Source organism: Primulina huaijiensis, chromosome 12 (assembly GCF_012295235.1).
Source record: "Primulina huaijiensis isolate GDHJ02 chromosome 12, ASM1229523v2, whole genome shotgun sequence".
NCBI classification, from domain to species: Eukaryota; Viridiplantae; Streptophyta; class Magnoliopsida; order Lamiales; family Gesneriaceae; genus Primulina; species Primulina huaijiensis.
In genome coordinates this window covers 5661941-5674139 of record NC_133317.1, presented here as the reverse complement: position 1 = coordinate 5674139, position 12199 = coordinate 5661941, and the positions used below count along the sequence as shown (strand labels likewise).

The 12199-nt window shown below is 34.4% G+C and overlaps 1 protein-coding gene across 2 annotated transcripts; it reads left to right on the top strand.

Moving 5' to 3' along the window:
* Positions 1 to 9138: 9138 nt before the first annotated feature.
* On the top strand, positions 9139 to 11271 carry LOC140990482 (uncharacterized). 2 transcript variants are annotated; one of them, XM_073460193.1, is made up of 2 exons: positions 9139 to 9242; positions 10145 to 11271. In XM_073460193.1, exons 1-2 carry the CDS (start codon positions 9186 to 9188, stop codon positions 11105 to 11107), a joined length of 1020 nt encoding a protein of 339 aa, XP_073316294.1. In that variant the 5' UTR covers positions 9139 to 9185; the 3' UTR covers positions 11108 to 11271. The 2 variants fall into 2 exon arrangements, with proteins under 2 accessions (XP_073316294.1, XP_073316295.1); XM_073460194.1 differs by lacking the exon at positions 9139 to 9242 and adding an exon at positions 9387 to 9920.
* The last annotated feature ends 928 nt before the right edge of the window (positions 11272 to 12199 follow it).

Below are 12199 nucleotides of genomic sequence, written 5' to 3'. Positions count from 1 at the left end.
TAACTGTTGCTGAAAATATAATACATAGAGACTCTCTTTAATATATCACTATAAAATCAAAATGTTCAATCAACATCGGTCAACTTGGGTGGCCGAATTAAATCTTGAATGCAATAAATGAACATTTATCTGATAAAGGTGGAATTTGTTGAAAAATTATTTAAAAATGTGTTAAATATTTGTGTTGAAAATGTGAATGTTGAATGTTGAAAATTAGGTAAAATTAGGTGTTGAATATTGAAAATTAGTGTGTGATGATGTAGGTAATGATGTATTTTATTTTTGGATTATTTGTAAAAATTTTCTATAAATAGATCTCTCATTTGTGAAGAAAATCACAATTGAGTTGAGAGAAAAATATTATAAAGTGTGTAGTGTGATAATTTTGAGAGTTTGAGATTTTTACTTTTTTACCGTAAATTTTTACTTTTTCACAACACGTTATCAGCACGAAGCTCTAAAAGTCCTCCATATTTTTCCAAGCTCCGAACAGAAGAAAAAGGTAACAAAAGTAATAATATTTATTTTACTGTTATTTATTTATTGTTTATATATGTAATATATAATATAATGTTATTGTTAGAAATAATAAAAATAATTTTTTCAAAAACTTGTTATAAATCCTGGGAGGATGTTAAGACGACATCCCACACTCCCGGTAAGGGATACGACAAGTATAAAAGCCTATAAGGTTTTTTAAACAAAATAACTTATGACACCTAATTATAATAATGTGATATGATATACATAATTATTTAAATATGACTAATATTATATACACCATATTATTACCATAAAATTATACAAATACATACATTTATTTTCTTATACACCAACGGTAATAAACGGTAACAAAACGGCTAGTTTTTGCTCTATAAATACAATCTCACAAATACATTCAATCACTCCAACTTTCTCTTCTTCTCTAAAAATTATTCTTCATCAAATTTTCGAAGAAAAAAAGAAGATGGCTTTCACGAGGTTATTTTTAATTATTTTGGTTATCATACTCACCAGTCTTGTATTTATCGGAGAATATCCTCCTCGTGTGTTTTCTTTATTTTTACGAATACTTGTACTTGTTGTTTATCCATTACTTTGTATTGCAATATTCATTAACTAATAAAATGCATCGTAATTTTTAGTACCACCATGGCAAACTTGGCAAAGCTCGAATTCATCGCTCTTGATATTACTGGGAAAAACTATATGCCATGGACTCTTGATGTAGAAATGCATCTTGAGTCATTGGGTCTAAGCGAGACCATTAAAGAAAATGGTATATCTTCATCACAAGAAAAAGCAAAAGCTATAATATTTTTACGACGACACCTTGATGAAGGTTTAAAATGTGAATATCTCATCGAAAAAGATCCCATGGCTCTGTGGAAAGGATTAAAAGAGAGATTTGAACATATAAGGGAAGTTATACTTCCGACCGCCCGTGATGAATGGAATATGTTAAGATTCCAAGACTTTAAAAAAGTCAGTGATTACAATTCAGCGATGTATAGAATAATCTCGCAGTTAAAATTTTGTGGACATGAGGTTACAGAATCGGAAATGCTTGAAAAAACATTTTCCACGTTTCACGCATCAAATATAACACTACAGCAACAATATAGAGTGCGTGGATTTGCGAGATATTCTGAACTCATCGCCTGTCTTCTTGTGGCGGAAAAGAACAACGAGCTATTAATGAGAAATCATCAGTCCCGACCCACTGGATCAACAGCATTTCCAGAAGTAAATGCTGTAAGTAAAAATGAATTTAAACCTGGAAACCAAAATCAAATTCAAAGACAAGGTTTTGGTCGAGGTCGAGGTCGAGGTCGAGGTCGTGGACGTGGACGTGGACGAGGAAGTGGTCGTGGTCGTGGACGCGGCCGTGGTTTTGAAAATAATCGAGATAGTTATTTCTATAACTCATCTCAAAATAACGTCCCAAACCATCCACAGAAAAGGCATCAAGAAAACATGAGTGTTAATGAAAATCACTCGAAAAGATTTGAAAGTTCTTGTTTCAGATGCGGTACTCCAGGACATTGGTCTCGTATTTGTCGAGCCCCTGAGCATCTTTGCAAACTTTATAAAGAATCGATAAAGGGGAAAGAAAAGGAGACCAACTTCACTGAGCGAAGTGACCGTTTGAGTGATTCAACTCATTTTGATGCTGCTGATTTTATGAATGATTTCTCTGGAAATGATCAATATGTTGGTGGGATAGAAATGAACAATATTGATGCTGCAGATTTTCTCAATGATTTCTCTGAAAATGAACAATATAGTGGTAGAATATAAATGTACAATAATTTATTTTTCATGTATTTATATGATAATGTTTTATTGTACAATTATGATATGTGTTATATTTAAATATGTATTGTCATTAATTTTTTTTCATTGCATATTTTTTGAAGTTCAAATATGGAAAATGCTATGAGCAAAGCTGAAGTTTGCATACCCGATAGTGGTACAACGCACACTATCCTCCGAGATAAAAGATATTTCTTGGAACTAAAACCAACAAAAACAACGGTGAATACAATATCAGGTCCTGTAGACTTGATTAAAGGATGTGGTAAAGCACAATTTTTGTTACCTAATGGTACAAAATTTTTGATCAATGATGCTTTATATTCACCACAATCGAAAAGAAATTTGTTGAGTTTTAATGATATATATTCCCATGGGTATGATACTCAAACAATGAATGAAGGGAATGAGAAATATATGTGTCTTACCACATATAAATCAGGAAAGAAATATGTGATTGAAAAACTACCAATGCTCCCTACTGGATTGCATTATACACATATACGTCCCATTGAATCAAACATGGTAATTGATAATTCTTCAATATTAACCAATTGGCATGATCGATTAGGACATCCTGGTTCAACAATGATGCGAAGAATTATAGAAAATACACATGGTCATCCATTGAAAGACCAGAAGATCTTTCAGAATAATAAGTTTCAATGTAAAGCATGTTCTCTTGGAAAACTTATTATAAGACCATCACCAGCCAAAATCCAAACTGAATCACCAATGTTTCTTGAACGTATTCAGGGTGATATTTGTGGACCAATCCATCCACCATGTGGACCATTCAGATACTTTATGGTATTGATTGATGCCTCCAGCAGATGGTCACATGTATGTTTATTGTCAACTCGAAATGTTGCATTTGCAAGATTACTTGCTCAAATAATAAAATTGAGGAATCAATTTCCCGATTATACAATCAAGAAAATTAGACTTGATAATGCTGGTGAATTTACTTCCCAGACTTTCAATGATTATTGTATGTCTATGGGAATCATTGTTGAGCATCCTGTTGCTCATGTACATACTCAAAATGGATTGGCTGAATCATTGATTAAACGTCTGCAAATGATTGCTAGACCAATGATTATGAAAACAAAGCTCCCTATTTCTATATGGGGACATGCAATTTTACATGCTGCTTCATTAATTCGCATCAGACCAAGTGCATATCATAAATACTCCCCATTGCAGCTTGCATTTGGTAAAGAACCAGACATTTCTCATCTGAGAATTTTTGGATGTATGGTGTATGTGCCTATTGCACCACCTCAACGAAAGAAAATGGGACCTCAAAGAAAGATTGGAATTTATATTGGTTATGATAGTCCATCGATCATTCGATATCTTGAACCACAGACAGGCGACGTGTTCACAGCACGTTTTGCTGATTGTCATTTTAATGAGGAAATCTTCCCAATGTTAGGGGGAGAACAGAAACATACCGAAAAAGAAATTACATGGTATGTATCATCATTGTTACATCTGGATCCAAGAACAAAACAATGTGAAAAAGATGTACAGCAAATTGTGCACTTGCAAAGAATAGCAAATCAAATACCAGATGCATTTGCAGACACAAAAGGGGTAACTAAATCATATATACATGCTGCAAATGCCCCTGCTCGAATTGAAATTCCGAAGAAACAAATTGAAGATAGTCATGATGTCATTAAACGCCTGAAGCGTGGAAGGCCAGTTGGTTCCAAGGATAAAAATCCTCGAAAAAGAAAATTCATAGAGAAACACAATGATCACAAAATAGAGAATGATGTTCCTGAAGAAACACATAATGATCACAAAATAGAGAATGATGTTCCTGAAGAAACACATGATGATGAAAATGTTTTGTCAGAACCACAAACTGACGAGAATCATGAAATCTCTATCAATTATATTAATACTGGAAAAATATGGAACCGAAAAGATATAGAAGAAATTGATGATATATTTTCTTATAATGTGGCAATCGACATCATAAATGATAATGAAGATCATGAACCAAAATCTTTTGGTGAATGTAAAAATCGGCAGGATTGGATAAAATGGAAAGATGCCATCCAGGTTGAATTGGATTCGCTAAATAAACGTAATGTTTTTGGACCTATAGTCCTTACACCTGAAGGTGTAAAACCTGTTGGATACAAATGGGTTTTTATTCGAAAGCGAAATGAGAAAAATGAAATAGTAAGATATAAAGCTCGACTTGTTGCACAAGGTTTTTCTCAAAGGCCTGGAATTGATTATGAAGAAACGTATTCTCCTGTGATGGATGCAATTACGTTTCGGTATTTGATTAGCTTGGCAGTATCTGAAAATTTAGAAATGCGTCTTATGGATGTTGTTACAGCCTACTTATATGGATCACTTGATAGTAATATATATATGAAAATCCCTGAAGGATTTAAGATGCCTGAAGCACAAAGTTCAAAACCCAGAGAATGTTATTCTGTGAAATTACTAAGATCATTATATGGGTTGAAGCAATCCGGCAGAATGTGGTATAATAGGCTAAGTGATCACTTGATGAAAAAGGGATATGTAAATAATTCAATATGCCCTTGTGTTTTCATTAAGAAAACAACATCCGGATGCGTAATTATTGCTGTATATGTTGATGATTTAAACATCATTGGAACAAATAAGGAAATTCAAGAAGTTGTGTCATACTTGAAAGAAGAATTTGAAATGAAGGATCTTGGAAAAACCAAGTATTGTCTGGGTTTACAAATTGAACAAAAAGAATGTGGAATATTTGTTCACCAGACAAATTATACAGAAAAGATCCTTAAACGTTTTAATATGGACAAATCAAATCCTTTAAGTACTCCAATGGTTGTTAGATCATTAAACATAGAAAAGGATCCATTCCGTCCATGTGAAGATGATGAAGATATTCTTGGTCCAGAAGTACCATATCTAAGTGCTATCGGTGCCCTTATGTATCTTACAAATTGTACAAGGCCTGATATATCTTTTGCCGTAAATTTATTGGCAAGATTTAGCACATATCCAACAAAGAGACATTGGAACGGAATTAAACATATATTCCGTTATCTACGAGGAACGACAGACTTGGGACTTTTGTATTCAAAAGATGCTAATCCAAGTATAATTGGTTATGCCGATGCTGGATACTTATCTGATCCACACAAAGCACGTTCTCAAACTGGATATGTATTTACTCGTGGAGGCACTGCAATTTCTTGGCGTTCACAGAAACAAACACTTGTAACAACTTCATCAAATCATGCCGAGATTATTGCACTACATGAAGCAAGCCGTGAATGTGTGTGGTTAAAATCAATGACTCAACATATCCAAATCTCATGCGGATTATCATTCGACGAGAAGCCTGTGATACTATATGAAGATAATGCTGCATGTGTTGCTCAAATGAAAGAAGGATACATAAAAAGCGACAGAACTAAACATATTCCTCCTAAGTTCTTCGCATTCACCAAGGAGCTTGAGAAGAATAAATGTATTGATGTTCGTCACATTCAATCAAGTGAAAACTCATCAGATCTCTTCACAAAGGCACTTCCTACGACAATATTCAGAAAGCACATATATAATATTGGGATGCGCAATCTACGAAATTTGTGAAGAATTGTTCGTGTCAACATGAGGGGGAGTTTACGTGACTGCACTCTTTTTCCCTTACTATGGTTTTTATCCCAATGGGTTTTTCCTAGTAAGGTTTTTAACGAGGCAGTATAAAAACACGTAATGTATACAATCATTATGATCATCATCACAAGGGGGAGTGTTGAAAAATTATTTAAAAATGTGTTAAATATTTGTGTTGAAAATGTGAATGTTGAATGTTGAAAATTAGGTAAAATTAGGTGTTGAATATTGAAAATTAGTGTGTGATGATGTAGGTAATGATGTATTTTATTTTTGGATTATTTGTAAAAATTTTCTATAAATATATCTCTCATTTGTGAAGAAAATCACAATTGAGTTGAGAGAAAAATATTATAAAGTGTGTAGTGTGATAATTTTGAGAGTTTGAGATTTTTACTTTTTTACCGTAAATTTTTACTTTTTCACAACAGAATTTATATTTATGTCAATTTTTTTAAGTAATAATGTGTGAATGGATTCTTGCAATCCCTAAGGTATCCAACATGGTCCTAACGAAAATGACAATTATGTTAACTCCAAAAGTGTGTATATATAACCCAAATGACGAAATTAGTAGGAAATAATGTCGACATAGTATTTTCTTACTTTTGTCTATTAAGTGTCATATATTTTAAACTTTTCAGAATCTTTACTTTCTGATTTCCCGTGTCTTAGATTTTATCACTCTTTTGTTTTTTAACATTAGTTTATATTCATGAGATGAATCGACTTGATTCATAATTAATATTTAATTCGAATTTTCTATGTTATTATTCTATGCCAAAATGGATGAAACACCAAATAGATAAAAGTTAGGAGTGGGTCTCATGTGAGACCGTCTCACGGATTTTAATCTGTGAGACGGGTCAACCCTACCCATATTCACAATAAAAAGTAATACTCTTAGCATAAAAAGTAATACTTTTTTATGGATGGCCCAAATAAGAGATCCGTCTCACAAATACGACCCGTGAGACCGTCTCACACAAGTTTTTGCCAAAAGTTAGTAAGTAATATTTTTCATATGTTTGATCGATTCAGCGATTTAAAATCTAACGAGTTTTTTTTTTCCCCCGAAAAAAATGGTTATTCTATTAACAATACCAGAAGTCTTCTGGTACAGCAGCTTGGATACACAAGGGAAATGGATTCAAAATCCATATTAGTTTCTAAGCTCGTCCATCAGATGGATGAAACTTGATCGACTGCATATATCTATTTCCTACGGAATGAACGAATAACTGAGAAATATCTACGGAAAGCAAATTTAGTTCCTAAACTAAGTCCATCGGTAGCAAGTTTTGTTAAAACATGGATATTAATTTGTAATTTTTAGAATTTATTCTTAATATTTAATAATCATATTTTGAGATTGAAAAACAATTAAATTAAAACATCTAAAAATATTTCGGTCTTTTTGTTTAGTAACACCCTCGTCCCGTATTATGAATATTTATTCACTAGACAAAATTTTGAAAATATGTTAAGATCATAAGCAAGTCAATAACCTAATTTTACTAAATTACATAAACATAAAACTAAATATCATATAAGTTAGTAAATTTTCTGTTTTGTTTGTCGCTTTGAATATAAACTTATTGAGTTACTGAAAGAAACAAAGATAATTTATAGCTTATTTTCATTGGCTTGATTAATGGGGAAGAAATCAAATAAATATTATGAAGTAAAAATTTCATGAGCTTGATTAAGCTTTTTATTTGGCTTTGTGCTGTCATGCTTTTTGCTACAAGAAAATATCATCTTATTGAGGGAAAATTCGTAAAACATTTTTTATTTTTTAAAAAAATTACATTTATTATTCCTCCACTAAATCCCAATGCTTTATCCAATCAATTTTTCCCCATATCAAACAACATTATCGTGTTTTCTATCATTTATTCAAAACTCTATATTATGGCAACAATGGATGTATGCATTTCCATGTACTCAATTCGAATTGATCCACCGTGAAAATGGATACTAGATTAGTTAAAGTGTTCAGTTCATCGCATTAAATAAGATCACCACATAATTTTAGGCAAAAACTTGTGTGAGACGGTGTCACGGGTCGTTTTTTATGAGACGGATCTCTTATTTGGGTCATCAATGAAAAAGTATTACTTTTTATTCTAAGAATATTACTTTTTATTGTGAATATCGGTAGGGTTGACTCGTCTCACATATAAAGATTCGTGAGACCGTCTCACAAGAGACCTATTCATAATTTTATTGTCATAAACTTCAATAACAATTTTAGTTTTCATTTTTTTAATGATGATTTAACACACCTTATCCCTTGTTTGGTACGAGTGATTATTTAACCAAGTCAATCCCTCATATGAATGATTAGGTTATATTAACTGGGATAAAATAATCATTACTCACCCCTTAGGATTATTTATCCTACTCTTAATCCATCCTATTTTTTCAATTTTATCCTTCTCCTAAATCCAAACTCACCACCAATTCCCTCCACCGACGGCCCACCGACTGTCACCTACGTCGCCCGTCGCCACAGACCGTCACCGGACGCCGCCTCTCGACGCCAATCATCCCCTCCGACCCCCGTCGGCCGCCGTTGCCGACCACCCCCTCATCCTGCCGGCCGTCCCCCGACGCCACCGCGGCAGAGCACCCCTTCCTCCTGCCGCCGCCGCCTCCGACCGGCAATCACACCGCTGGCCGACCACCACGTCGCAAAAGTGGAAGTGCAATTTCGTCAATTCATCAAAATATTATTATTTTTTTCATTCTTAATAATCATATCAAACATAATATTATTTTATCATTATTTACTTCAATCATTCTTTTTATTATTTAAGTGTTAATCATTTTGTAATCCTATCATTCAAATCACATTGCCTTAGTAAATATTAAACTAACGCAACTCATGAATAGAGGAAACAACTGAATCTGAGCCCAAATATATTAATTAAACAATCAAGGCTTAATCAAACCCGGGATTATTAAACAATCAAGGCTTAATCAAGCCTACCAAACGGGACCTAAAATGAAGGCATTACTCTCGCCATAGCAAGAACTAAATCTGAGCACAAATATATTAATTAACGAGATTTTAAAAAAAACTAAATTAGATATGCCAAGCCCAAGGCCTACGGCCAGCCCAAGGCCCAATTCCTAGTCCAAACACCAATTCCCATTCCAAACACCCGGAGGCCGGACAAGTGCCACCCTCCATCCCGTCTTAATATCTTGTTCGGGAAATGCTTCAAGAAAACAAAAAACAAAAAAAAACAATTGTTCGGAAATCGTATTTTGAGGTACAAATTCAGCTAACCCTTGTACTCCTCATTTTGGAGAATTAAAATATTTATTCTTAGCATTGAATGTTTGATCTTTCAATTTCTGTACCTTATTTTCATTGGCATATTTACTTTTATTGATGGTGTGTTCTTTGTTGCTAAATTCTATAATGTGGTTATTTCGTCCCTTGAAGTGTGGAAAACCACGGGATTGGTGGCATCTAGTTTCAAGATTGTATCTTTCCGGAGATTTATTGAGAACAAAAATAAGTTTAATTTCTTCTTATGAACTGCTGCATATGGCAATTGAAGTTTATAGTTTGATTAAGAGTTTGTTTTTTTTCTTTTTTTTCCTTTTTTCTTGATTTTGATTATTGACTTCAGCGAGGCCTGTATTTGTACTTGGTCTTGCTCCTTATTATTTGTTTATGTGCCTTCATATACGATGGTTTTTCTGATATTAGTTTGGTAGTTTGTTGATTTTTTTCTCCTTCTGTCTTTGGGCTTGATCTGTGTGAGTTTCTTGAAAATTGGTTGGATACACTCATTTGCATTCGTAACATTGTAAATGTGGGGAGATTTTCTTTTTCCAATGTGTATGGTTGAGCTGGGCTGATATACAGTTGGATCACGATAACTTGTTTGACAGATATCGGATCCAATGTTGCTGCCGGATGAAGTCTGTTACCTGCAATAGTAAATGTTTTCTATGCTGGTTTACAGTCACACGACGTGCTTTTTTGTGTTTGGTTAAAATATTTGTTGTGTGCGTTGCTGTGTAGTCTTAAGCCTATTTTTTTTCCTCGACTCTTGGCTTGATTCTGTCGCAGTTCAAATTTGATGCATTTTTCGTGTCCATTTTCTGCGGTGTCCCTTATTGTAATGATGATAATAAATATTGTCTAACTGTGACTTTGTAGAACGCATATTTTTTGTTGATTGTGGGTGGTGGAGCTATGTCCAATGCCCATGTAGCTAGATTCAGTGGTATGCATAAGGCAGCATTACCACTTCCACGAAGAAGGAAATTTGCCATAGATTTTATAAGAATATTCTCAACTTGTGCTTCACCATATATCTATTCATCCTCTCCTTTCATTTATCCATCGTCTCTGGTGTTGAGTGCACACATCACAGCATCAGATGCTCCTCAACGTTCCGATGAATGGTTTGCTCTTCGTAAGGATAAACTAACAACTAGTACATTCAGCACTGCATTAGGAATCTGGAAAGGTAACCGGAGATACGAGCTATGGTATGAGAAAGTATTTGCTTTGGATTTACAAGTAACAGAGGCTTCTAAGACGGGTGCTATGGAATGGGGAGTCCTTAATGAGTCCACGGCTATAGAAAGGTACAAAAGCATTACAAGTCGTGATGTGAGTTCATTGGGGTTTGCTATCCATTCCGAGGAACGGTTTGATTGGATTGGTGCATCTCCAGATGGGCTTCTTGGATGCTTTCCTGGAGGCGGAATCCTGGAAGTAAAGTGTCCTTTCAACAAAGGAAAGCCAGAGATGGCTTTGCCATGGTCGACTATGCCGTTCTATTATATGCCTCAGGTGCAGGGTCAAATGGAGATAATGGACCGAGATTGGGCAGATTTGTATTGCTGGACCCCAAATGGAAGCACTATATTTCGTGTATGTAGAGACCGTAATTATTGGGAATTAATACTTGGAATTTTGCGAGAATTTTGGTGGGAGAATGTTGTTCCAGCCAGGGAATCCCTTCTATTGGGAAAAGAAGAAGAGGCCAAATCATTCAAGCCCTCGTCAACTCACAAACAAACAGGACTTGTAATATTTAAAAGCATAAAGTTGGCAGGTGAAGCAAAGTTGCTGTGCAGGGAGATTGCTGGCCATGTAGAATTTTATCGGTGAATGCTTTTACATGAAAAGAAGAAAACTAACACCTTTTTGAATCTATTGATGTAGTATTTGGTCACCATGGATACGTCTTGTACTGTAGTTTCAATATTCTTACGTGATAAAAACAAATGTTAATTCTTTATCATTATAATGTGAAGAAACTTCTTGCATATTTTCGGAATATAGATTACTGTTCTCTATCCTTCTTTTCCGCCTAAATTTCTTCCTTTGGTATTGCTCCATACTTGGAATAGATTCTCTCAAACGGGTTGGCAGCAATGGCCCTCACAAGGACCTTACAGGCTACCAGATAAAACAATGGAAGAGAGCAAATGCCTCACTTTCCTAAAATAGTGGCATATCCAATGGAGCTAAATCTTTTGAATCACATTGCAAAACGGCTACTCTAGACGATAATCAGTGCAGATTCATCGAACTTTTCCTTCTTGAATTCTCTTTGGACAATGCGAAGAGGTTGAGGAAAGAAAAGAAGGTGAAAAAAAAAGGAACAGAGAGGTACGTGAGAGAGATGGACATTTACAATTCGAATGGGCTTTCTTGGGCGGATCAGTGGGATCCCGAGCCTATTCCATCTGAAACAGAGAATGGTAAAAAGAAGGGAAAAGATGGCTCCGAAAAGGGAAAATTAGGGAAGAAATTACTGAGCCTCAAGTGGATGAAGAACTTCGGCAAGAAATCTCAGAATAACACAGAGAAGATTTAGATGTTGTGGGAACGACCTCTGTTTTTATTGGCCTCAAAATAATTTTTTCTGTATTAATGCTTCGACTTTAATCTTTTGCATTACAATTGCAACAGGTCAAATATGGTGAATGGAATGTATATTATATTTTAACAATTCTTGCAGATTTTAAATCTTGGTTTTTATGCTTTCGTAGCTAACGTGGAATTGTCTGTTAGGAGACGGTATTTTATTGGATTGATGGATTTTTTGTAACATGCCTTTTTGGTGACTTGCTCATAGAAACTCCGAGTGTTCTTCAATTTTGTGCGAAAAGTGACGAAAAATGCATGCAAAATTCCTTAAAATAGGGTGTGATGTAGATGTGCTTGAATTCTGTGTACGCAGATTTTTGTCAAGAA